The sequence below is a fragment of the Staurois parvus genome, unplaced genomic scaffold, assembly GCF_062004578.1.
Source record: "Staurois parvus isolate SC_StPar_1 unplaced genomic scaffold, SC_StPar_1.0 ptg000928l, whole genome shotgun sequence".
In the NCBI taxonomy this organism is placed as follows: Eukaryota; Metazoa; Chordata; class Amphibia; order Anura; family Ranidae; genus Staurois; species Staurois parvus.
This window is the reverse complement of record NW_028318724.1, coordinates 1350391-1377777: the sequence shown is the minus strand read 5'-3', so window position 1 is coordinate 1377777 and position 27387 is coordinate 1350391. Positions and strand designations below refer to the sequence as shown.

General features: G+C 40.5%; 1 protein-coding gene across 1 annotated transcript in view; it reads right to left on the bottom strand.

The window, feature by feature from the left end:
* The window catches only part of LOC149441986 (GDP-mannose 4,6 dehydratase-like), a gene marked incomplete at its 3' end in the record, with an annotated part of 354452 nt that overhangs the window by 245457 nt on the left and 81608 nt on the right, over positions 1-27387 (bottom strand). Inside the window, exons 3-4 of the mRNA XM_089656671.1 lie at positions 17556-17600; positions 2524-2611 (exon numbers count right to left, since the gene is read on the bottom strand). Of these exons, the coding sequence (XP_089512797.1) occupies positions 2524-2611; positions 17556-17600 (133 nt within the window). The remainder of the gene's footprint in view (positions 1-2523; positions 2612-17555; positions 17601-27387) is intronic.

Below are 27387 nucleotides of genomic sequence, written 5' to 3'. Positions count from 1 at the left end.
ATTTAAGTGAAAATCCGGCACCACCTTCGGAACAAAGGAGGGGCAGAGACAAGGAATCACCTTATCCCTGTGTAGAACTAAATAGGAAGATTTACAAGACAAGGCCACCAGCTCAGACACCCACCTTGCAAAAGCGATGGCGAGGGGAAAAAAAAAAAAAAAAAAAAGGGAGTAAGAATAAGCAGGGGGATATCCCAAAATACTCTTCAAAGAGGCTTCTGGAGTACCAAAAAAATCAAATGCAAGTACCACAGTGGCAACGGGGAACACATGGGGGGGGGGCCTGACTACGAATCACTTGAACAAAGGTGCAAAGGAGGAACTGTGTGGTCAAGGGATGCTGGGAGGGAAGAAAGGGGGGAAGAAAAAAAAAAAAAAAAAAAAAAAAAAACAAAAACTTGGCCCTTAATGGTACCTAAGCCAAGTTGTTGATCAATGCCGTGTACAGGAGGGAGGCCATCGTCAACCATTTCAGACTAATTTGGTTGTCTAGGGAGACTGTAGATTTGTCCCATTTGTACAGGATTTCCCTACACAACTCTCATATGGAACTACACATACGGGACCGCCTCAAAAGTGGACACCATAATACCCAGAGCCTACATGCAAGACTGCAGGGAAGACCAGTTTTGGGACAAAAGCAATTGGACTGCAGTCTGAAGCTTCTGCAGTCTGTCTACTAGGAGAAACACTTCGGCCTGCTTAGAGTCCAGAATCGTTTAACGCACTGGCAACTCTGGTCAAGCATGGGGCTTCTCACGGCCAACACAGCACTTCAGTAAAGGTCTGTGCATGCTCGTTGACCAGACGGGTGACTGCTGAAATTATATTATCCTGCATGTTGCCCAGCCTGGCTGTTAAGAGCTCCACAGAAAAAAAAAAAAAAAAGGGAAGACTATGAAACCACAGGTCCCAACAGGGTACCAGGTTGTTACTCCTGTATACTAGGTAAAAAAACTGGATTGCCTATAACAGAGAGGGGGTTTTTATATCAGAAGGGAATGCCCTTGGGCAGTACTATGTTCTTTAAAGGCCAAGCTCACCTTTGTTCACCTATTCTTTCAAAATCCCAGCTCCTCTATGTAACATAGCAATAATGTACTTTTGCAGAAATAAAAAAAAAATAAAAAAAAAACAACATACACATTTCCATTTTTTCTGCATACCCTTACCTCCATTGTCCAGATGGCTGTATAAAATTTCTCCATTACTTCCTGGACAGACCTTGACATGACATAGGAAGGAATTGACCAGCTGACCTCATTTGCATCATCTACCCTCCTACTCCAGGAGATTAGTACCACCCACCTCCAGTTGCACATTTTTTTTTTTAAATGCAATAAATCAGTAATCATCGTTCTCACTAAATACTCAGGCATTTTTTTCCCCAGCTTTAAACTTTCATCTTGCATAGATCGTTCATTTGACAGAGTGTGCAGGTCACATAACAGCCTGTGTGGACAGCTGTAGTATTGAAAACAGGAGGTGTTCTGTAAAGCTCATCATACACTATACAATTTTATGGTACAATCTCCTGTAGATTTACCATCAACTACGTCAGGGGTGGCGAACACGCGGCTCTCGAGCCGCGTGCGGCTCCCGGCCAAAATGAATGCGGCTCTTTGCCTCTTATCATATTTTGTATACTGTGGCTCTTTGCCAAGTTTCATCTTTCTTTGGGGAGGTGGGGAGCGGGTACCTGAATTTGACAGGTACCCGCTCTTACTTCTTTGTTCTTTGATCTTACCTGTTCCTCTATCCAGCGGCACGCTGTCTTCCGGCTTCTGTAGTGTGGGCACTGGGCATGACAGCCGGGTGCCAAGTGCGCATGCGCAAGAAGCGGTGCTTTTTGTGAATGGTAAGGCGGTACCTGGGACACATGACAGATCCCAGAAGCCGCCGGACCAATCACAAAGCGCAAGTGCTTCTCGCTCATGCACACTGGGCACCCGGCTGTCATGCCGAGCGCCATTACAGAAGACGGGAAGACAGCGCGCGGCTGGATCGAGGAACAGGTAAGATCAAACAAAAACTCTGCGGAAGTAAGAGCGGGTACCTGTCAAATTCAGGTACCCGCTCCCCACCTCCCCAAAGGTCAGCAGTCATCTGTACTGTCCGCAGTCTCTGGTCATCCCTGTGCTGTCCGCAGTCTCTGGTCTTGCAGGGTTTACTGGGTAGTATCTCCCAATGAATGCAACCCATTCAATGGTTGCAATGAAGAAGTGCAGACCTTTGGCAGTTACAACAGACCATGAGGAGGTGATGTAACCGTTCCTCAGCACCTGCCAAATGCCCTCTGAAAAGTGGCCCAACATAGATTGCTCTTCAGAGGGCTAGCTAGTGTAAACAAGCCCTTAAGCTGAAATATATAAAAATTTTGTTCCCGTGTTTAGATACAAATTAAGGCATAGATGATATATGACTAAAATATATTTAAAAATATTAAAATCTTAAAAAAAAAAAAAAAAAAAAAAAAAAAAGTTGTTAGAACATTATAAACACAAAACAATGACATATACTTACTCCCTTCAATGTGAGCTTGTGGATTCTTGTACAGATGCTCAATCCTGCCTGTGTTGAAAGAGCTTGATCGACGTACAATGCCGTGCACCTGTGAAATACAAACCACAAAACACGGCTCATCCCCAGTGACTGACAAATCCATGTAGATATAACTAGCCTACCTGGAATGTATGATAAATCACCCTTTGGTTTCACATGTGGTTAAAACCCTTTGTAACACAACCAATGGTTATGTATTTTAGGATTTTTGCAAAAATATAAAAAAAGAAAAAAAAACGAAAAAGAAAAAAAAAGAATGGAATTACCAGAATCTACGTGTGTGTTTCAGTTGTTAACCACAAAAACTACTATAGCCAGAGACAAACTGTAAGTATATATAGTAATCTTAAGACTAAAAATGAGGTTTTATTTTGCCCCACATGCCATACTTTCTTCTAGCAGCAATAAAACCAGTGCCCATAACTGCACTTAGACAGGATCTCTTTATTCTGCTCTAAACAAGCCAGTTAAGGTATAATTTTCAATTCTAAAAGCATACCTGCCATCCACCCAATGGATAAAGAGAAAACAGGTGGCGCGCACACACCTAGTGCATTATCCAAGGATTATTGTAAAGAGTGAAAGAAAAAAAAAAACACATACAGACGAAGCATGTATCTAAAAAGCATAGAAAAATGACAATGGCCACAATGGCAGGCAAGGTGTTCTCACTGTCAGTGCGGTCAAATGGCTGACACGTTTCGGGGACGAATCCCTTTCCTCAGAGCTAATGACCAACCTCTGATGCTGATGTATGATGAATGGAAAGTGGGAGCCTTGCTGGTGATGCCTCAGACAATCCCTCCTCTTCCAATGTGGCCCAGGAATGACACCACTGCTCTAGACGCTATCGAACTAATGCCCATGACTGCACTAAAACAGGGTCTCTTTATTCTGCTCTGTGAACAGGCCATAGAGGATTGTAAATTTTCCCCATTCTAAAAGCATCCCTGCCACCTGCACAATGTGAAGTTTATTCCATGTATACTTCTTGATGTGTTGAATTTTAAGTGCGAAAAATATGTATGCAAATAAATACTATATTGAAACAAGGAATTAAACACAACGTTAAGCCAGGGCAAAAAAAAAAAAAGTAAGAAAAAATTCAACAAATTGAGATACATGAATTTTCCTTTCAAAAGCCATGATTAAGTGTTCTCATCTCCTCATGGCTAGGTTTTGTGTGAGACATTCATGTCCTGACACAATGCATCATCCCTGCTGCAATGTGATGAAAGATTTGAGTTTGATGTGACAACAGGAATAACTACTTTGCCAATAGACTGGCACTGTAGCAAATCATGTTCGCTTAAAAAAATTCAAAGATCCTGTGTGTAGTGGTAGCAGTCACATTCTTGCCCTCCTGTTTTGTTCTCTACCTTTTGTAGGAATGTACATGGAAAAAGAAAAACTTGTCAACTGGCTAATCTGTGACAACAAGTATTAGTGTAAGAACTGATGAAAGCTGTAGTTGTCTATTGCTAATACAGGTGTAAGGTAAACATTATGACAGCCAAAATGTGTGCAAACTGGATAATCTGGTTAAGAACACAAGATTAGTGCCTCTGTGCAAAGATAGACATTTCACTCTTTCTAGGCTAGAGAAAAACCATGCTTTTTAAAAGTACAAAACTTAGAATTTATTTTAGTATACAAAATCTCCTATACTCCGATAACTCCACTCATTCAATTGGCCATGGAGGACAAGCATCATGAGGGAATGAACACATAACCTCTTGTCTGGACACTTTGTTTCTTAGACAAACTTCAGTATCTGCTTTATACAGTAAATGCAAAGCTAGTAATAAACAAGAACGTTGCAGTTGTGCAACCTTATTGATTTCCTTCAGATTCTAGGGACTTCTAGAATGTTAATGAGGAATGCGAGCCAATGGTGGTGGGACTCACCTGCCTTGTGGGCTGCAGTACCTGGGCTAGCCAGCAGGTGCTCTCAGCAACCAGAAGCTCACTCCTGCAATCAGCCATCACCTGAGGCTGATTGCAGGAGGTGTATTTAAGGAATGACCAGACCTGCAGTCAGTGCCTTGTTGTACTGTTTCACTTGGCCCCGGTATCCTGATCCTGCACGAACTCTGCCTGTACTGACCTCGGCTAGTCCTGACCACTCTCCCGCCTGCTCCTAGTACCTGGTTTGCCCGTTTGCTACCGACCCGGCCTGCCCGACTATGTTTAGTGTTGTATGTATGGTTGTTTGTTGGAGGTTTGGTTTGTTGCACTGTGTTATGTTTTGCACTGCGTTTTATGTATTGTTAGTCTTTAATAAATTGTATTGTTTATACTATACTGGAAGCCTGCATTTCCCTGTGTCAGTCCACACATTTCTGGTCATACCCAGATTCCTGACAGTTAATGTCAGGAGCCAAGCTACTAAAGATACAGTCCAAATACATACCTATTATCAGACTTATTTGCCAAACTACGTTTGAGTCTATGCCACAATAAGAAAATCAGATCCCACACCACTCTCCTTAAAGTTTGCAATGGAACAAAAATGTGAAGCATAAGACCACATGCCAAATGCATGCAGAGTTGGGTATACTGCTTTTAGTATGACTGGAAATCTAGGACCTATTTTCTGTGACAATGACAAGTATACAGACCTCTGAACCCCACACTTCTTACTGAAAGGTGAAAGTGGAACTTCGGTCAGAAAATTAAGTCCTGCTAGATCACAACATGCTGGCCCCTTTTGCAGGTATAGTTTTATAAAACATTAAAAATAAGTGCCTATAGTACTGTTTAAAATCCAATAATACACGGTTTCACCCCACTCATGCTCAGTTCTCTATTTTTGGCACTGCGTCAAAAATAAGAGCCACTAGACACCAATCTACGGACATTCTAAAGATTTACTGCTGCGTAGGGGCTCTGGGTTTCAGCAAAATGGCAGCATCCAGCAAGAAGCTACAGGAGCAATGCTGGAGGTGATTTACAACACGCTAATTTTGGTAGCAGAATTATTCATGTGGAATGTATGTTCCTAGCTAACAAACATTTTTTAACAAGTTGTTTATGAGTAAAATTCCGCTTTAAGCTGCAGCTCAGTCCAGATTGGTCCTAAACAGTCACCATTTTCAATGTTTCATCTAAATCAGGGGTATTGAATTAAAATTCAAGGAGGTCCGGTCACCAAGATTCTCTTCTGGCCAAGGTCTGAATCTCATGTTTGTGCTATGACTCAGAGTGTAGTCACTGTATTCCAGATTTACTAACAGGAAAGAGTCTACAAAGTAGACTCTTTTCAATGAGCTTGCTAGACGCCTTCCTGATGACTGACAGGTCTAGATTGATTGAATTGAGTCTGCGTGAATGTTCAGCATCTGCTGGCAGACACACAGGCCCTGATTTACTAAGAATTGTCTATCAAAAAATGAGAAAAAGTACAATTTCTAGAGCATTTCAGCAATATTTATTGTCCAGTTACGATATTAAACATGTGGAAGTTGGAACTAGGACGACTTTAAAGTTGCTCATTTGTTTGTATGAATTACAATCAACTATCTTTAACAGAAACAACATGGACACAAATAACTAATACCACATAAAAAGCACATCCATATTTCAAGTAAAAGAATATAGCACCTTCTGAATTTAATAACGAAAGGTGTCAATTTGAAAAAGTGCACACATTTTCCTGTTTTCTTTCAACTTTTTTTCCCCACCCAAAAATCTTTCCTGTCTAGTAAGATATTAAAAGGTTGACTAAAGGTTCATTTTTTTGGTAAAACAAAAATAGGTCTATACTTGCCTACTCTGTGCAATTCTTTCTCACAGAGCAGCCCAGATCCTCCTAAGGTCCCATTCTGGTGCTCCTGTCTCCTCCTGTCGGGTGCCCCCATAGAAAGCAGCTTGCTATGGGGGCACCCTAACAAGCATGTTCCCAAGCTGCTGCTCCGTTTGTCCATTCACACATGGAGCCACAGCTTGGCCTTGCCCCCCCTCTCATTGGCTGTCAATGATTGACAGCAGCGGAAGCCAATGGCTCCCATTTGCTGTCTCAGCCAATGAGAAGACAGAGACCCAGGACAGCTGAGGTTGTTGTGCACATCTCTGGATTGTGATGGGGCTCAGGTAAGTATTGAGGGGGCTTGGAGCACTGCTGCACTCAAGTTTTTTTACCTTCATGCATAGAATGCATGAAGGTAAAAACCTTGAGCCTTTACAACCACTTTAATGGGAGTCTGAATTTACTTTGATGTAGTGCCGAAGCTTACTAATAACTTAAACTTCTTGAAAACTGAAGTTAAATATGGCTTTAAAAGTTTCAACACAGCTACTTAAAGCTCACTGTGGAAATGGTCCAGACTACGCACATTAAACTATTGACATTCTGAACAAGCAGTAAATTCACATTAAAAAAAGCCTGCATTTACCTCTGTAGCTATAGGCATCGTGCAGAAATTCATCTTTGAATTTCACAACAGAAGCTCTGAAATCTTAGAGGGTTGCCAAGATTCAGGTGTAATAGAAAAAAGTAATAAAGAAATAAGCTAATGAAAATCTTAAAAAGGAGCTTCGCAAATGAATGACTCCATATGGGAAGCAGCTAGAGAGGTCAGGATTGGCATGTTTTAAAGCTATATTAATGCTTGTTAAGAATATCTAATTAATTCAATGTTCAAAGTTTGGACAAAGGTGCACTTGAAGCATGCTGAAGTCCACATATACAAAAGGTCTATTTGTTAAATCTTCCATCCCTTTTCTGTGCGCAATCTTAATTCCATTAGGGACATTTTCTCTTATTTCTTGCATATGTTACACTCATACAAGAAATTAGGTAGGGGAGGGGGGGTATGGATATCACTAAGATAGGAAGACAGCAGTTAAAATTGTCACAAGGCCATTCGCTGCTGGTGGTTTTATTGGAACACGTTTCTTTACTCCAATGACCATATTGAAATTCTTGCTTGGCCCTTGAACCGAGTATTTACAACATGCCAAGTATGTTAACAGGGAATATCTGACATTGTGGGGAGGTTAAAGTGTTAATAAACACACAACAGTAAAATCAGTCTGTATATGCAGTAAAGCATTCTTGTTATACTCACTGTGCAACCTAAGGGGTTAATCCTCTGCATTGTGTAAAAAGGCTGGTTGATTTTTTTCTTCTCTGTTCCTAACCTTTTTCAAGCAACCACCTCTTATCTCCTGATAAGGTAGACTGAACCATAGGCATTTGCATATGCACATGGTGTGTATTGCTAGAGAGGTTTTTTGTTTTTTTCTTGGGAGAGTGACCAATGCCGATCATGTACACTGCCCCCCCCCCCCCCCAAAAAAAAACCCTCCTCTCTAGCAATACACACCACACTGAGGACGTGCAGAGCGACTCCACACGATAGGTCTTATCAGGAGATAAGAGGACACTGGATGAAAGGGGAGGATCAGAGAGGTCAGGTTCAAACAGCGTTTTTACACAATGCAGGGGATTAACCCCTTAGGTTTCACAGTGAGTATAACGGAGCATGATTTACTGCATATAAAGACGGATTTTACTGTTGTGGGTTTAGTAACACTTTAAAGGAGTGGGAAAAGAAGAAAAGTAGGATTAATGGAGCAGAAAGCGGTAAAGAAAGGAAAAAAAGTTCTGCAATGAGAACTCTGGAGGGAAAAGCTACTTGCACTTTCAGTATGGTCCACATCGTTTAATTCCATAATGTATTTTAAGGTCTTTAGGGCACCCCTAGCATGGAATGTGTTTTGTCACCCTTGTAGCATTTGGAAAATATTTCTCCTCAAAATAGGTGCAAATTACAGGTTTGCTCTCCGCAAAAATTGCACTGTGGAAATGTTTCCAAACTCTAGATGTTGGGTTTCGCCATTTTACTGAGCGGAGGAAAGGATACTACAATTTACTGTCCAGCCAATAGGTAAACATTATGCTGTAATGGAATCTTTTAAAGGTTATAAAGATAAACTAATTTGTCAGACAAATTTACCCTCTCACCTGTCATTTAAGGCTTGAGGACAAACTCATCTACTGTGTCCCAACAATCACCCAACTGTATGAGGTACACAATGAAGCTCCAAAGCAAACTAAACTGGAGCTTTTTCCCTGTCATGCCCCTTAGTGGCAGAAATGCAAACTTTTATTGTTTGAAAACTATATTGAGAAGTAGTGTTACTTGAATTGTATTCCAAGATTTAATTGTCTTCAGCTAAAAACTTGCAATAATGTAAAACTTTACATAACGTTTTCAGTTAGGTCTTCATGTTATATAGTTTGAGTACAATGTCAGATATATTATTTATCTTTGAAAAAACATATTCCATGCTCCCCCCCGCCCACTTTTCCAGAAAAAAAAAAAAAAAAATATGTTCTTTCCCTCCACTTTTTCTATGTTTTTTTCCCCCAAGGTCTTCTAATCTCTGCGTGAGGCCATTCTTCCTTGTATTCAATACCTGACCAGGACTGAACCAGGAAATAGCTCCCTGTACTAAAAAGTGCAAGTCGAGTGAAAACAGAGTAGGGTGATGAAGGATTAGAACACCTACCAGGTTCTTACTGCTAATCACAGGCTCAATTTACGCATCTCCCCTTATATACTGCTACAGTGACAACAGTTAAGAAAAATCTGCAACTGCGATACAGACTGCAACAGAAAAAGCCAAAAAGGAATTCCTCAAGTCCCCTCCCTTCTCTGCTGGAGAAGTTCTCATCTCCCATTTTGGAAAAAATGTTGACCCCGGGGCAATAAGTTGGAGGAAGTCGAACACAGTCCTGCATAGCACTAAACTGACATAGGTTCTAGTCCTTCCTTGAATTGACTAGAAATACCTTTCGTAAAACAAAGCAAAAAAGATTCCAACCTGAACTTAATCATGATCCCATAAAAGTCTGCCGTTACATCAGAATCTCCCCTAACATTAGGATCCTCCTTTACATCTGCGTCCCCCCACTCCCCATCGAAGCCCTTCTGTACACAACAGTCCCCATCAGAGTCCCCCCTAAAATCAAGATACCCCAAAACTTCAGCATGGTTAGGAGCCCTGAAATCCCAGGAGCAAGGCTGTAGCAGCAGGTTCAGAAAAAAAATGCCATAGTCCTGTGAATATGTAGGCAAGCACATGACTGGTTGTTAGGACACCCGTGGGTCTAGCAACCAATAAATGTTGGAGAGAAATGGAGACCATAGGCTGACCTGAATACTTAGGCCACCAGCCTCTCACCCTAGCTACGGGCCAGATAAAATCTTGTAGTGAGCTGTGTTTGGCCCCTGGGCCACAGTTTGGAGACCCCTATTTTAATAAATGAGGGACACTGCATATTAGCTGCCCTTCAACATAACCAATAGGACATATTTGCCCATCTAAACCAACCTACCATTAAATATCATTTAACCGTTTAATTGCTGTAATAAATTTATAAAATATTGGGATTTAACAATCACAGAAATATTTTACTGCTAAAGGTAAGGAAGATAAAAAAATGAAATCAGATTTCTGATAGAATCTAGGAATAAAGGCCAACACAAGATTTGATTATTGAAAAAAAAAAGTAGATTACATTTTTAATGGGTAAAGACAACTGCATTTTCCACTATCTTAAGCTTTCAGTGTATTAGAGTTGAAGTATTTCTCTTATTTAAAACTATACAACTCATTTCTATTTTGACCATTTAAATTTATCTTTACAGAGCAGATTAGAGCCCCCGTCAAACAAACCAGATGGGAATAGTATTTAATTGTGCAGGAGACAAATCCATCAGCTTGCACAACTTATCTTCGTTTTAACCTAAAATGTACAATCAATGTTGCCAAAAGTAGTCATCTTGTACTTTCCCAGCCACTAAGGCTCCCTGTATCTGATCTTAAACAGGAGCTACAGAACTAGGGAACAGAGTAGGCTGTGCCATTTTACCCTATGTGTGCTGGAGAAAACAGAAGAGAAGACCTTAACTTTTTTCAGTAGAGGCTTTGGTTTTAATGCAGCAGGGAAGCTGTATAGAACATTACATTTAGGGTCAGTTCACAGTGACTTGTGCATGCATTTTCCATACATTTTAGTGCATTTCCATCCATTTTAATATGCGCTGACGTTAGTCGACATGCATGCGCAGTGTTATGTAAATATGAAAATACTCGGTATGGGCACCGCTGTCCGTATCTGTGCATCCTTAATGTATCCTGAGTACTTGTGAAAATACTTACAATACCTTAACCAATACTTTGCGGGGCAATTTGCTTTAATGGCCGCAAATTGCATTGCAAAAGATTAGCATGCGATTTGAACAGGAATGCAATTCCTGTCTGAACATGGGCTATGACAAGTCTGGGGTCACACTGGAGCACACGAGCAGTGCAGGAAACCTCTCTGCAGGCATCCCATGCTGAGTCTCAGTGGTAGGAGAGGAGAAAAAGCAGCAGGGATTTTAAATCCACTGCTTTCTTTCCTCTCCTTGCAGCGATGACCGCGTGGGCTAGATGCACCTGACTGGTCAGCACAAGTCAATGAGTCTAATATTTACATTTCCAGGTCCCAGTGATATCCAAAGGTGTCACAAAGTATATAATTCAGTGGAGGGCAAGTTAGTGGTCATCTCCACCCCAATGATCTGGTTTCAGGAGGCCCTTGGAATGTCCCTCCAGCATTAGCAGGCAATATAAAATTGGAGCATAAGTACCCCTTTCCCACTGCTCAACCCCCAATTTTGAGCACGGAGGAGTTCCTGTCACTGGCACATGGTGTTAGGTATCCAGGAAATTGTGGGGGAAGGAGTTCCCTTTGACATTACTACCCATATCTGCTATTCGTGAATGCCTTCCGCTGACTTAACCGTAACAGTGGTAGGAACTTGACACTACTCTGAGGTCTGAGCAGAGAGGAAGGGGGACCCGTGCTCCCTTTTCTTTCACATGCCAATTAAAGCTGAATCTAGGCAGATATGGAAGACAAAAAATAATGCAACAGCTTTGCAATCAGAGATGAGCTCATCACTGTTGCTGCTCTCCTGTCCAGTGGAAGGCTGGGGCAGGTCCAGAATGATCTGGACTCAGAGGAAGTGGGTTGAATGATTCTGGTCATCAGACTGAGGGCATCTGAATACAGAAAAGCAGGTGAAATCTCTGGATTGAAGTTTATTACAGCAAACGCTAGGCTATTTTATTCCCTTTTTTGTTTGCTGGAGTCAAGTTTGTTTGCAGTGTGTATGTGTTATTACTACTCTGTTACCCACACACATTGGTTATAAATCTGAGCTGGACTAATACCAGCTCACTGAGAAGGGGCAGGTGAATGAAACACAAGGCTCCCCCCTTCCCAAAATTACTGGGGACATCTAAGAAGCCGGTGTCCATCAGTATCAGGCTACAGTTCTATGTCGGGGACCCTCCCCCCACCAAATGCGGAGCTGAAAGGCATACATGCTGTTATCTTAACAGGGGACTGAACAATTGCTATGAGAATGCATGCTAGGTTGGTTCATTCTTTGAGGAAATGGCCATGGTTCCTAAACATTTACTTAAATTACATTTAGCCTTTCAAATGCTGAAACGGTTTTGTTTGGGTGTGTGTAACATGCCCAAAGTAAGCATTGTACACAGGGTGCGTATAGCAAGTCTAGTCTCTCTGCCCTGTTTCTGGGACCCCCTTCCCAGTATATTGTAGTTGTCAGCTGTAATTAATCATAGCCAGCATCACAATATAATCAGAGACGTTGGCAGCTGTAGCAGTCTGAATCGGTGTTTATAAACACTGCTTAGACCTGGAGACTCCGTTCACACCTTGAGCATTTGCAATCTCATGCAGAATCACTGATTCTGCCCACAATCCCAAACACTCTGCACAAATGACAAAAATCGCACCACGCCTGTTCGGGTGCCATCCAATTTCAATGGTTCTGCCACGATTTGAAGAAAAAAAAAAAAAAAAAAAAGCTTTGAAATTGCACTCCAATTACGGCAAACCGCATCACGCAAAGCAGATCACCCAAAAGAAGCTCCTGCTCCTTTTTGAGTGATAAGTTTTGTGTAATGTGGAATGCAGCGTGATTTATCATGCGACAATTGTGGCAGAACTGCACCGCGGTTTGGTGTCTTCTCTGCCTCCCCCAGTGCTCACTGGAGCGCTGGGCTGTGGAGGGGGAGGGAGCAGCTGGCTCAGGCTCTTAGAGAATTGCTGAGAGGATGAGCCAGGTGCCGCTCCAGACTCTGGGGTGGATCTCGACTTTAAAGTCGGGATCTTTCCTCAGTCTGGACCAGCTGAGTGACGTCAGCCGACAGCAGGCTTCTGCCCACTGCCAGCTGAAAACGGGTCACAAGAATGCAGAACAAACTGCACACCTGTGATCCGCAGGACAAGTACAGCCAAAACAGGTGGATGGGGATCTGTTCGCCATCTGTTCAACATATCGGATCAGATGACAGTCAAGTAGAAATGGACAGGTGGTCCATTTCCATTCAACCACCCCATAGGAAAAAGTCAGCTGTGTCAGTGTCCCCCGCTGAAGCAAATTGACCCACTAGTAGGTCCGCTTCATCAGAAAGGGGCCATAAGCAACCCGACAAGTTTTTTTTTTTCTAATAACACGCTCCTGTTTAACCCCTTATTAACCCTTAGTTTATTCTAATTAACCCTAATCACCCTAAGCTATCCAGGCATACAATTTTCTTGAGAATTTTGCTTTAGATTTACCAAAAACCATATAATATGAGGTCAAACCTTAGCAACACTTTCAATTGTATCCAATTAGGCAGGCCCTTGTACTACATAGTTGAAGGTAAATCTAAAGGAAATTGGGCAGAAAATTGTATAGTGTAAGCCAGCTTTAGTCTTCTCTTCTCCAACTATTATTTTCCTGCTTTTTTTTTTATTCTATTTTAACCTTTCAACTTTATTCTTGTTTTATTATTTTTACACATTTAAACAAAAAACTTCATACATCCTCCCCCCCAAAGAAAAAAAAAAAAAACCAAACAAAAGAAAAACAACTTTTTCAAGTGAATAACTTTGCAATGCTTTCTACCAGAAACATAATTTTAGTGTCATTTTACACAAGACAAATTACAGAATAAAATGCACACGTTATGTGCAGTAGCACTAGTTTTTACACCAACACTGCTCATCTTATCTTTATTGACAAAGTTACTGCTGAATAAAACAGGTCCTTGGCAGAAATTTAAAAATTGCTCTGGTCCATAGGACGTGAACAGGTGAGAGGGGAAGAGGTTAAACACAAATTCAGCACCTTGGAGAGCATGTTGGCAAGTGAATGAAAGGACATTAATCCTGCAACAAGATTCACCCAAACATTCCCTCCAAGATTTAATGCTATACAAGATAATAACCTCTATTGTGCTTTTAACATTTAAACGACAGACTTTCAACTTAGCGCAAAAAAAAAAAAAAGAAGATCTTTACAGCAATCTGTTAGGGGGTAATTCTTCCCAATGACCACAAGTGTAAGGAGCATTCTTACCTCTGACAGTACTGTATCATGAATTGTAGATATAATCATTTTAGGCAGGGGTTCCGAGACCGGAAAGTTATGTCAAGGGTTCTTAATCACTGAAAAGGTTGAGAAAGGCAGCTTTAACCACCACCTCCCGTCCGGCCATTGTATATAAACGGCCGGACGGTGGCAGTGAAGGTGTGTGTGGCCATTTATAAACTGCCTCCCCGCACCCTGCTTGTGCGCGCTCCCTAGAAGTGGGCAGCACTGCAATCCGGTGCCCGCTGTGTCCTCCAGACACAGTGGAACACCGATCGTTGTACGGGACCTCTATGTGAGGTCCTGATCATGTGACTGCTGATTGGCCAATCAGTGATCACATGCAGAGTAGTAAGCAAGATGTCACTTGGCGACATTGCTTACTACGTGTGAAATCTGAATCACAGAAGTCACATGGTACAAGGCTATTCACAACAGCCTTGTACCATGTGACAAGCTGTGACCAAACCCAGCTCACACAGTATTTCTCAATGGCTGCAAGAATGCAGCCAGAGAAAACGAGAAATGATTGTTTTTACAGCCTTTATGGGTGTAAAAGCAATCTGTGTAAAAAAAATGTTTTTCACCACGACTTAAAAACACAATGGATCAGGGTGAACAACAAGTTTAAAGTGATCATAACTTTTTTTCTCCTCTTTATTATTGGGCAGCACAGTGGCTAAATGGTTAGCACTTCCGCCTGGCAGTACTCAGGTCGTTGGTTCAAATGCCAACCATGGCACCACCTGCCTGGTGTTTGCATGTTCTCCCTGTACCTGCATGTGTTTCCTCCGGGTACTCCGGTTTCCTCCCACATTCCAAAGACATACTGGTAGGTTAATTGACTCTTGTCTAAATTGGCCCTAGTATGTGTATGCATGAATGTAAGTTAGGGACTTTAGATTGTACGCCCCTTGAGGGTTAGGGACTGATGTGAATGTACAATATATATGTAAAGCGCTGTATAAATTGACAGCACTATATAAGTACCTAATATATTAATGTTAATAAAACATTAACCATATACTTACCTGCTCTATGCAATGGTTTCGCACAGAGCAGCTGGATCCTTCTCTTCTCGCAACCCTTGCCAGCTCTCCAGACTGTGTGCCCCCATAGTAAGCCACTTACTATGGGGGCACACACATGGGTTTGCTCCTGAGCCATGCTGCCTGTGTCTATTGACACATTGCCTTGGCCCCAGTCCCTGCTCCCTTCTCATATTTGACTGACATCAGCAGGAGCCAAGACCACGAGTTCCTGTAAGAAGAGGAATAGGGGGGAGAGAATAGTGTGTTTAAATAAAGGGGGGGGGTGGAATAGGGGGGGATAGTTAGAGAATGCATTAAGGTAAAACAACCAGCCTTTAGAACCATTTTAATACTGTGGGGAAGCCCAACACTGATGTGTATAGTAAACACATGTCAACAATGCAATTTGTATGCAGGCACAGTGCAATGGTCAGAGACCTCAGCCCCTTGCCTTTTTTTTTTAATGACATGTAAAATTTAAAATAGCTTGCTGTCCATGTGCCCCAGTGTGCATTGCAATTGAATATTTACAGGAATTTCCTCCCTTTCCTCTGTGAAACATAACGTATAACAAGTAGAAAAATGTCATTTGCAGCTGCTTTCAACATCAAACAAAAGTATAAAGGTTAAAAGGACAACAGCATGTTGTGGCGTCAAAGCTAGTGAGCATTACGGAAGCAAATGGACAATAACTTATTCAAAGGGCTAGAAAATTATCGATAGGGCTAACTGGATCACAACAGTAGGCCTAGCATTAGAAGAAAAACAACCTAGAAAATGCAAGATAAACGTATCAGGCACCACAGTGTTATACTAGATATTTCCCAAATAATGCATACATAAAAAAGGGACATAGGTCAGAAATACTCAAAAGCAACAGTAGTGTGACTTAGGACGTCAGAATCTTCACCTCATATGGTAAAGGTTCTCAGCTAACACTTAAATCCTTCCAGAAATCATTTGCTGCAATGTGCTCAAGAAAGAAAAAGCAAACTTCCACGCATGATTTAAAAAGGTAAAATCCCCAAACGCACAATTAAAATAGTGCCCAAGAGCACTATCATTTGCACTCAAATGGTGTTCAATGCATCTCAGTGGCAACAGCACACTCAGGAGATGGCCTAGGCCAATTAGTTATACGAAATTGAATCTGTCCCTTTAGCCCTGGTTCACATCAGTGCGACATGCGATCTACAAAATCGCACCTGAAGTTGCATCTAATGTATTTCTATGGCACAGCCTTAATCAGTCCAATTTCAAAGAGTTCCTGCACTACTTTCTCATTTCATTGTGACTTGCATTGACTTGTTAAATGAAGTTACAAGTCACAGTGAAATTGGGAGGTAGAAACCGCACTGATCTGCAGCTTTGAAATTGCGTTACTTCAAGTGAAATAGTAGGATGTCAAAGTTGCATTCAGTGTGAACCATGGCTTAGAGTAAACATGTGCTTTGCACATGGAGGACAAAAGCAACAGGTTTACTTAAAATGTATACCTGCATTTAATCCTGTTCCCTTTGCTCCTCTCTACGCCAATTTGCCATCAGTCCAGTAATTCGGGTGAGAAAAGCCATTAACTCTCCCCCTGGCAAGCTTTATCCATTGGAATCTAGCAAAAGGTTGGGATCTTTGTTAGGGTTTAATACTTGCCCAGGATTCAGTTTGGGAACCTGTCATACACCCGAAGACAAGCTAATCAAATTTTACTGGATTTGCACTACTGTCTGTAGGGACATTATAACGCTGTTCGGTGTACAGTACAATCGATGTAAGAAAGATCATATCAAATATACATTTCTTTACAGGGCTTTAAGGAGCCAGTGGAATTATGCAATCAACTTTTTAAAAATCCAAGTAAAAAAAAAACAAAAAAAAAAAAAAAAAAACACAGAAAATGTATGCTGAATACTTGGTGTTTTCTTTCATTGTTTTATTATTCATTTGGAATGTGCAAGAAAATGTGACTATGCCAGGAGAGCCAACTACCCAGCACATCTCCTGTCGTAGCCCTGGAGTCAGGGTCTCTTTAAAAAAGGTCCCTCCTAGGTGGTGACAGTTTGCAATAAGCAAACAAAGATGAAGTATCATAAATAGGCTTCATTTCTAAACACCATCATGCACTAAATGAACAAAATTATTACCTAGTACAATTTTTACATTAGAACTACTTCACTGAGGTGGGGAAAGGGGGGCTATGTAGTGCATTACATCATAAATTCCCTAACTCTTCACAGCGTTGGCCTGTACAGGTTGCGGCTTATCTGACCTTGCGGGAAACGTACACAGCACTTATACCCCAAGGAGACCAGGGAATCCACTAGCGGACTCTCGCTGATAAATAGTACAATAAGTTGGCGTGTTTACAGGCCATGCTGCACATTCTTTATGGAAGTTTTGATTTGTTATCTGGATTGGAATGGAAAACTCATAGAAAGGACAGCAAAATAGGAAGCTCTGGAGGCTGCTGCATGCAAGTGATTTCATCAGTTTGTGCTTGCTCTTAGTAACTTACCTCGTAGCCCTTTTCCAACAGGAATTCAGCCAAGTAAGAGCCATCCTGGGAAGAGAGGAAAAAACACAGATTAAGGGATGTGGGAAGCATATATAATGAAATTTAGTGGTGCTGACATTATGTAATACAGTGCTATAGAAATGAAACTGCAGCAAGGTGTACTCACTCTTATCCCATCACATGGCAAAACATTTGAGTTGGCTATGGGCATTAAAAGGCAATCTCCTCTTGGGGATACTCATTTAACTGCTCAAACAAACTGACAGATCTTTACAGATCCAAATGTTATTTCAGGTCATTACACTGAGAAATATTACGGATGTTGAAAAGTACTGAGCAGTGAAACAAGAACCATTTATAGGGAGAGGTTAGTGAAGTGAGCAAAAAATACGCAAAATATAAAATTTGCAGCACTTATAACAAAAATGATTATTTCAGCCTGCATTTGGTCTCACATTTCATAGGAAAGATCAGTGAGAACAGACTGTGTGATCCTTAAAGTTGAGGTTTAGTGGCTTTATGTGTTTGGGGAGTTACAACACGAAAATTATTGCAAGGAGGAATGTAACGCTACTCACATGAACTACTAAATAGAAGTGCATAAATAATAACAATATTAAATAGTGTATCAAAATAAGTGAACAAATATTGAACTAATATAGTGCCAAATCAAGTGGAATCATGCAAAATAAATCATATCAAGTGACACTACTAAATGTGGACAAGCCTAAGAGCTCAGCAGTGATAGTGATAAATATTAATTCATGCTTCCAACTGTAAAGAATACAATATATATGCTCACATTCAAAAAAAATTGACTCAAATTAATTATATAAGTATCCAAAAAGTGAGCAAACGTGTACATCAACACACACATGTAACTACAAATACCCCATTAAGTAAACAAACAATGAATACAATCAATGTGTATAATAGTGAACAGCAAAAGTGCAACCGCACAACACAAAAAATATCTATTTCTGTGCTCATAAAGTCCAAACACACAGATGACCACACTCGGATGAAACACTCGTGCTGATATTTGTGTGAACAAGTGGGTAGATGGTTGACAGACGATAATTCGACCACCGGCTAGATCAGCCTCTCACCTCAAAACTTCGACCCTTGCAGGTCAAAGCGCTCAATCGGATCCCTCTCGAAGATCCTCCACGTCACCGGATCGCGGTGCTGCGTGCTCCCAGGCAGCGCGCACAAGCAGGGTGCGGGGAGGCCGTTTATAAACTGCTACCCGACCCTGCAGTGCCACCGTCTGGCTGTTTATACACAACGGCCGGACGGGAGGTGGTTAGAAAGGACAAGTTCACCTTCCATAACATGTTACACCCATATTCAGGGTGTAACATGTAAACGATCGATCCCTGCTTGGACAGCTAGAAGGGGGATCTTCTCCCCCCCTCGCTAGTTGTCAAATTAAAAAAAAAGGATGTGCGGTGTTCCGCCCACGTCACTCAGTTATCTGTGAATGGGAGACAAGTCCCAATAGCCTTAGCATCTGTCGGCTTGTAGTCCTCAATGAACTATCAAGGCACTGTGAAGCGCCATGGTAGTTCATTCATTCTTCCTGTCAGTATATCTGCTTGTATGGGATGTATGAGCAAGCAAGATACGGACAGATCTGCTGATCGTGGGTGCAATTGTTTACAGGCTCCTTCAAACAAAAATAAATGCACATTTTTTACCAGCAAAAAAATTTGCATTTGTTTTCTAAAAAGTGAACTTCTCCCTTAAGCACTGCATGGACTATCAGAAATGGGTAAACCATGTTCATGATGTGATTTTCAGAAAGTTACAACCAATTAAAGAGAATTACATGTCCTAGAAATAAATGGGTCACACACTGTTGACATCAAAACATGTAAAAGAAATGTAAAGCAATATAGTCCAGTTAATAATGAATATCTCCTTGATTAAGCGCTTTCTTTGGGTGAAAAATCTGAGTGAATGGATGACAGGCAGGATGCCATTCTGTGTATCACAGGATTAAAGCAGAATTCACCCTATCAGGCAGATTAATTTCAGGAAGTAAATGCTACATGGATCATCTGTCCTTGCTAGGGGGTGTTTTTCTATGTTATTTCTCAGGAAAATAAAGCATGGAGACATGGATGGATGAAAATTTGTTTTGACTATTAAAAATGAATTCTACGGCATTTTTGCTTTGTTGTGCTCAGATGCAGTGTTCAGCTTGCTTTAAAAGCAAGGCGCACGCTCAGGCAGGCACTTGACAACCAGCTGGAAGACCAAAGAGGACATTTAGCAGTAGGAAAAATAAAAAAAGGTAATCCACACTGCTCCTATCAGGTGATACCAGAGGCATGAAAAAAAAAAAAAAAAAAAAAAAAAATATGAAGGCCTGGACATGCCATTGATCTAACAGACATAGCTATGCAGTTAGTGGAACCTCTACTCTGGTCTTTCAATTACATTTCCACCAAGACCAATGAGCTCTTAACTGTCTATAAAAGGACATTCTTGCTATTGAACCCCAATGTAATGGGACACCTATCCCACTTGCTACCAGTGGTAAAGGGGGGGGATTGCTTTTCCACTACACATCAAAAGTAAAGAGGCACTTTACCACTAACCACCAATGTAAACTAAACTTTCCACCAATGTATGGAGCCATTGCTCCACTGTGCACCAATGCAAGAGGGCACTGTAATTTTCATAGCTTAATTTTTGTCTGATTTCAGGATTACTGAATATAAATTAGGTTATATAAAAAGGATGTGAGTAAAAAGAAAAAAAAAAAAAACGTAGTCGAATAATTTGACAACCAAGGAAGATAACTTACAACATCATTCCAATGTACCCATAGCTGTAGATAATATAACATTTTAGCATAAGTTTGAGGCCTGTACACTTACAGGGTTCTTGCATGCTGTCAAGGCTAACTTAACAAATCAAATCAATTTCTAATATATATATGCATTAACTACGGAAAGAATTTGGTATACAAAAGCATGGACCCATGCATGTACTCTGTGTTCCATCAACAATTTAGGTTAAAGGCAGTTGCTGAGTTGGAATTTTTTTTTCTTGGCACACTGATTTACTAAAGCTGGTTCACTCAGAATCTTGTGCTCTTCTGCATGGAAACCAATCAGCGTCCAGGTTTTATTGCTAAAGGCTAAAGCTTAATTGAAAAAGCTGAAGCTAGAAACTGATTGGCTACCATGCACAGATGCACGAGGTTCTGAGTGGACCAGCTTTAGCAAATCCCCACAGTGGACCCAATATATATTATACATGCTAGGCAGTGACTACCAGTGTATACCAAAATATTGTTCTGGTCATGCACTGCTTATGGACACTAGATACGTTTACCTAATAAAATGGTCAACAGGAAGTATGCCACAGTACTGAAGAATAGCCGCTTCCACTGGATCTTAAACAGGTATTTTGCCCAGCTTGCACCCGATGACAAGGAGTTGCGAGGGAAAAGCGTTATTGTCAGCCTATACTTTACTAAATACCAATAGCAGCCAAACAATAAAAAGAATGTTGAAGGAAAAACAAAACAAAAAAAAAACCCAGCAGCAAATGTGTCTCAAAACAACTTTATAAACTGCAGCAATTGGCTAAGCCTATGTAGTCCTGTTTTCTGTAATCTAGATTAAGATTGTGCAATATCAACTATGCTTTTAAAATCACATCTCCCCATTGGTCGCTGCTTTTTTGTTACTAAAATTATAAAACCTATTTCAACCCTTTACCTAGATATGCCAGTATAGAGATGAATGAGTTTACGGTGTCTAAAACCTCCTAGGAATGGAAAAAAGTATGTTCAAATCCTGTAAAATCTAAATAAGAAGGTAGTGGTGTTAAAGACACAGGGCTAAAGGGAAGGGAAGTGCTGTGTGGATTTAATAAGCTGATGTGAAACAGACCTGACCAGGATTGAACCCTGTCAATAAGGTCTTGTTCTTCTCACCCAAGCCATTTCTCAGACTTTCCAACCACACTGGAACATTTTGAACTAGCAGTGGCACTCGCTTCCTCACTACTTCCTTTCCAGGTCTATCGAGTGATAGGCCCGGGATTTGCAATGAGATGGAAACAGGCAGCAAGTGCTACTGGTGTCTGGCTGACGCACAGTACAGCTGATTTACTGTCTGGCAACGTAACACAGACCATGCAGATTGATGTGGAACTCCACCAGCACCCATAGGCCACAGTTCTGTGCCGGGTGTCAGTTTTCAAAAAGGGTCCAGCAAAGCAGCCATTGTCGATGGCTATAATCGAAGCATTGACTCTGGTCTAGAGCATGTGCCAAGATCCTGTAATGAAATCAGGGAAGGAGGAACATTCCAGGAGTGTTAGATGTGATAAAATACACAGATTTGTTTGTCCAGAGCTAAAGTTCTCTTTTCCGCAAAGGGCTACAGGCTATCAACTTTGATGATGTTTGACCATGTATATTAGGCAGGGTGGGTATACATACATACATATAATCACTAATGTAAGGTAAACAGCTTTAACTTGCTGACCCTGAAAAGACTAAAGAATAATCTAGCTTTTTCACTCCTAAGTAGTTTAGAAGGGGGGGGAAAAAAAAAAAAAAAAAAAAAAAAAAAAAAACTACAGTAACGGAAAAACATGTATATTTAGCCAATTTCAGACCAATGAGACTTATCACAAGCGGCATTTATTTCTGCAGGTTTAAATAAAGGATTACTTTTAACCACATAATTGGCTCTCACGAGAACACATTAGGAATTGACGGCAGAGACAAAATGCTCATGAAAATCAATTACTTGACTGCATTGCTGTTCCTGCATGCTGGAAAATGTCTAACAGCTGATAAGGACAATTTGCTTCTGGTCCACAGGAAAGAAACCATGAATGCTGTGCTGGCTTCAAAAAGTGGGGTAGAGGGTTGTTAAATGCAATTTTATAATTCATGCCTACTCATGTACATTACTAATGATCAGTAAAAGCACCCATTACTAAAACCTTGCCAATGGTGAGGTGCAGGAGGTAGGAAAGGGGTGGATAGATTTTAACATCTGATAAATTTAAATTGGCATAACGCTGCAACCTGGGGAATTGGTTTCTGCAGCACATAGAACAGGTCTAGGCGTCTATAGAGGTCTTCTTTCATGTCCAGATTATTTAAAAAATTCAAACTGTGCTTTACAAATAGAACTTTCTGTACATCAATGATTCTAGTACATTTCAATCTGGCTGTTTTTATGAGTTTTGGCCGCATTTCACACCTTTTACTGTTTTTTTCATTGTCTATTGAATTATTCACTACTTTCACAGAAATAAAATAGAATTCCAATAATGGGACTACTGAGACTGAGTGAAATTATACCAGCATATTTAAAAAAAATCCTAAACATCCTGGAATATATTTACATTTTTGCTACACACCAGTTTCATAAACTGACATTAAAGAGGGAAATAAATAAAACTGGATAAGCAACAATTTGGATCACTTGTGTAAGGCAACCAATCCTCTTCTATCTTCCATTTTCAAGGTGTAACTGAACAAGCGGAAGATAGCATCTGACTGGATGACATTCACACATTCCCTAAAGCATCTGATAACACTGCTGAAAATAACATAAGAGGAACACAGAGCAATTAACCATTCAGAAAATATGCCATACAGAATTCTAAAAAACGTTATGGCTAGATGCCATTTTGAATAGGAAATTTTCTGCAGCACTGGCAACAAAACAAAGCACAAGTTAAACAAAGACAGATACAAGACTATGGTCTAGGTATCAGAAAAATTATGACAAACTGGTGCTCTATGAAAATGCCTGACAAAATTTTGATAAAAATCAATGGCTTGACAGCTACAAATGACAAATGTAAAAAATAGGGGCAGGTAACATGCATTCCATATTTTTCACACCGTGACAATTAGAGATCCCTGAATTTCCACTGAAGAATGTAAAATTAAAAAAAAAAAAAAAAAAAAAAAAAAAAAAAAAAAGGTACACATGAAGGGCTTTACAGTTCAAAAAAGTTGACAGAGCCAGGGCAACAAATAAAGATTTGTTATTATAACAGTAACTAATGGGTTAACAAAAGTAATTGGACAAATGAATATCATAAATAAAATGTTAAATTTTTAATATTTTGTTGAGAATCCTTTACTGGCAATGACTGCCTGAAATCTGGAACCCATGGACATTACCAAAGACTGGGTTTCCTCCTTTCTGATGCTTTGCCAGGCTCTAACTGCAGCTGTCTTCAGTCGTTCTTTGTGGGTCTGCCTTTAGTTTTGCCTTCAGCAAGTGAAATGCATGCTCAATTAGGTTGAGATCAGGTGATTGACTCGGCCATTGCAGAATATTTCACTTTTTTTCCTTCAAAAGCTCCTGGGTTGCTTTTGCAGTGTGTTTTGGATCATTGTCCATCTGTACTGTGAAGCGCCGTCCAATCAACTTTGCTGCATTTGGCTGAATCTGGGCTGACAGTATATCTCTAAACACTGCAGAATTCATCCAGGTTCTTCTGTCACATCAATAAACACCAATGACCCAGTGCCACTGGAAGCCATGCATGCCCATGCCATCACACTGTCTCCACCATGTTTTACAGATGACGTTGTATGCTTTAGATCATAAGCTGCTCCAAGCCTTCACCACATCTTTTTTTCCCCCTCATTCTGGTACAGATTAATCTTAGTTTCATACGTCCAAAGAATGCTTTTCCAGAACTAGTCTGGCTTTTTTAGATTTTTTTGGCAAAGTCTAATCTGGTTTTTCTATTCTTCAGGCTTATGAATGGTTTGCACCTTGTGATGAACCCTCTATTTGCTCTCGTGAAGTATTCTCTTGATTGTAGACTTTGACAATGATACGCCCACCTCCTGGAGAGTGTCCTTCATTTGTCTGGATGTTGTGAATGGGTTTTTCTTTACCATAGAGCGGATCCTACAATCATCCACCACTGTTTTCTGTGGACATCCACGCCTTTTTATGTTGAGCTCACTAGTGCGTTCTTTCCTCAGAATATACCAAACTGTTGATTTGGCCACTCCTAATGTTGCTGCTACCTCTGATGGACTTGTTTTGTTTTTGAAGCCTTACAATGGCCTGTTTCACTTGCATGGAAAGCTCTTTTGAAAGCATGATGTAGGTTCACAGCAATAGATTCCAAATGCAAATACCACACTTAGAATCAACTCCAGACCACCTACCTGCTTAATTGATGAAGAAAAGGAGTAGTCCACACTTGGCCATGAAACAGCTTTTGATTTAATTATCCAATTACTTTTGGTCCCTTGAAAAAAGGGGGGGGGTGGCTATTCTTAAGAACTAACTTCTAAAGCTTTCCTCCAATTTGGATGTACATACCCTCAGTTTAACCTGAGAGAGTGCACGTTCAGCCCATATCCATTATAAAAAAAAAAAAAAACTTTAGCTTGAATATGCTTTGGTAGATACCTGAAAAAAACTAAAATTGTGCCCATGTCTAAATATGGACCAACTGTGTTGGCCTTGGAAACAGACTCAGATATGATAATTCATGTTAAAAATGCCATATTGTGCATTACTACATACTATATGAAATTTATAAATCCAATAGAGTAAATGGCTCATTTGCAAAACAATGCATTTTACCTGTGCAAATATAATCTTTAACTAGTCAAAAAGGGAAAAAAAAAAAGTTAGATACTACAGTCATCATGCAAGTGTCCTAGTACATTGTATATGCAATCTATTCAGCTTCATCTCAGCACAGCCAATGAAAGCAGCCAAATATTGGGTCCCAGCGTTTGTGTGTGCACATGCAAATCATGCATGCATGTATACACTGGCACAGTTTCAGCTAAACACACTGCTTCCTTGCTTAGCTGTGAATAGCAATCCCAGGAGGCAGTGGGGCCCAGCCTAGGCCAGAAACCAGGAATTGCTGCTTGCAGCACAAGACTAAATAAAAAGTTAAAAAACAGAATATTTTCAGCTTCTGTGTAAGAGTGAGTTGGGAAGGATAAAAATAAAAAAAAATAATAAAAAAAAAAAAATTAGAAAAGTTGGGAGTTTAGCTCCTCCTTATTTAAGGTGCCCTAGGCTTCATAGGAAAAGCGCAAACTGGGTTTATGCTGCATCAGACATTAAAGGATAAGTTCACCTTTGTGTAAAAAAATAAATATATATATTATATATATATATAAAAAAATAAATATATATATATGGTCCAAGGGCTTTCACTCAAGAGTAACAGATCCCCCCCCCTTTCATATTAAAGACAAGCATGACCCCCCCCCCCCCCCCATTCTGTTTCCGCTTTAGTGTTTGAATCCCTGGCACTTATAATAATGGCAAATTCCAACATAGACGGTATGAATGTAGCTGGATACCATCATAAGTTGTGCCTCTACACTTTACATGCTTACCCTAAAGACTGTTTCTACTACTGCTCATTTGTCTGGCAAGAGTTTAGCACTTACATTATTTGAATACAAATGCTAAGGTGACCCAAACTGCCCAGGGTTCATTTCACATCTTTAAAGCACCTTGTTGGCCAAGTATACCCCATCACTTCTTAATTATGTACAAAAATGGGAATCAGACCTAGGGACTGAATTAGGACACAAAGTATGGGCCCAAATCTGGGACACAACCAATGCATCTGCATTAGAAAATAATGTTAAGGTGCGTCCTTTGTAGTATATGGTAACCAGCCACCTAGCTTGTGCAGCTACTTTTGCGGCTGTGCAAAATGGGGTAAATTCTTCTACACCTTGTCATGCTGTTCAAACACTAGGTTTGCAAGTCTATAGAATTGAAAACATTCTCTTCTAGTGACAGCTCCCCATGGAACCAAGTGAAGGGCTTCTTAATTCCTCTGGAGACACACGTATGAAGCCTATTGGTGCTTCCAGATATCAACTTGTGCTCATGACCCACAACATTCTGATGGCTATGAAACAAATAGCTCTCTGGAAGCTAATGGCGGAGTCTCAGTGCACCATCCTCATTTGTGTTTAAGGTCCACGAACCATGGGTCTCACATTTTCTACCCAGCGACTGAATGCAGTCTTTCCGGATTGCCTGACCTCGCCATATGAACTTCACCCTACACCTCTCTTCCCTTTATTCCTTTGTTCTCCTCCAACTCTATTCTTTATTTTTCCTCTGTTTTCTGCAGCAATCACACTCTACATTTCAACCACTACCTTGTGTGTGCTATGTACCCTATACAGTCTCTGTTGAAGTATTGTTTATAGGCTTGATATTGCAACCTTTGTATTCTTGAAAAAACTCTTTAAATATATTCAACACAAAAATATGCTAACTTTTGCGATTCCACTACAAAAATCGATCCCAAACCTTAAAGACTCACCAGTTGTGCTTGTGGGTGAAGTACTAAATAATTGGACTTAAAGGTGCCACCTTGTCAAGACCCCTAAAAATATTCCCAAATCAGATTTCTGCTTTCCTTGCCTGGATGTATTTCTTACATCTTATGAGGCCATTTATGCAGAAAATTACTCAACCCTGCCAAGACCAGCATTGACTTTTTGAACTCTGGAAAAAAAAAAAATCTCAATTATCTTGGCTTGGTAGGATAGCAGGCCTGAAGAGGACACTGCTCTCCAGGAGCACAATATCCATAAACTGTTAAAAAAAAAAAAAAAAAAAAAAAGCCACTTGTTCCTCTTACTGGCTTCAGAATCCCCGGCTGAAAAAAAGTGATTACCCTTGAATGGAGTGGCCTTTTAAAATTAACAGTCTTGAGGCACCCCACTTTAGAATGGGGTGCTTCAAGGCTATCCATAACTTTAAAGGGTGCCTTGACTGAAAAAAGGTTGAGAAACACTGCATTAGATCAGATGTGTGTG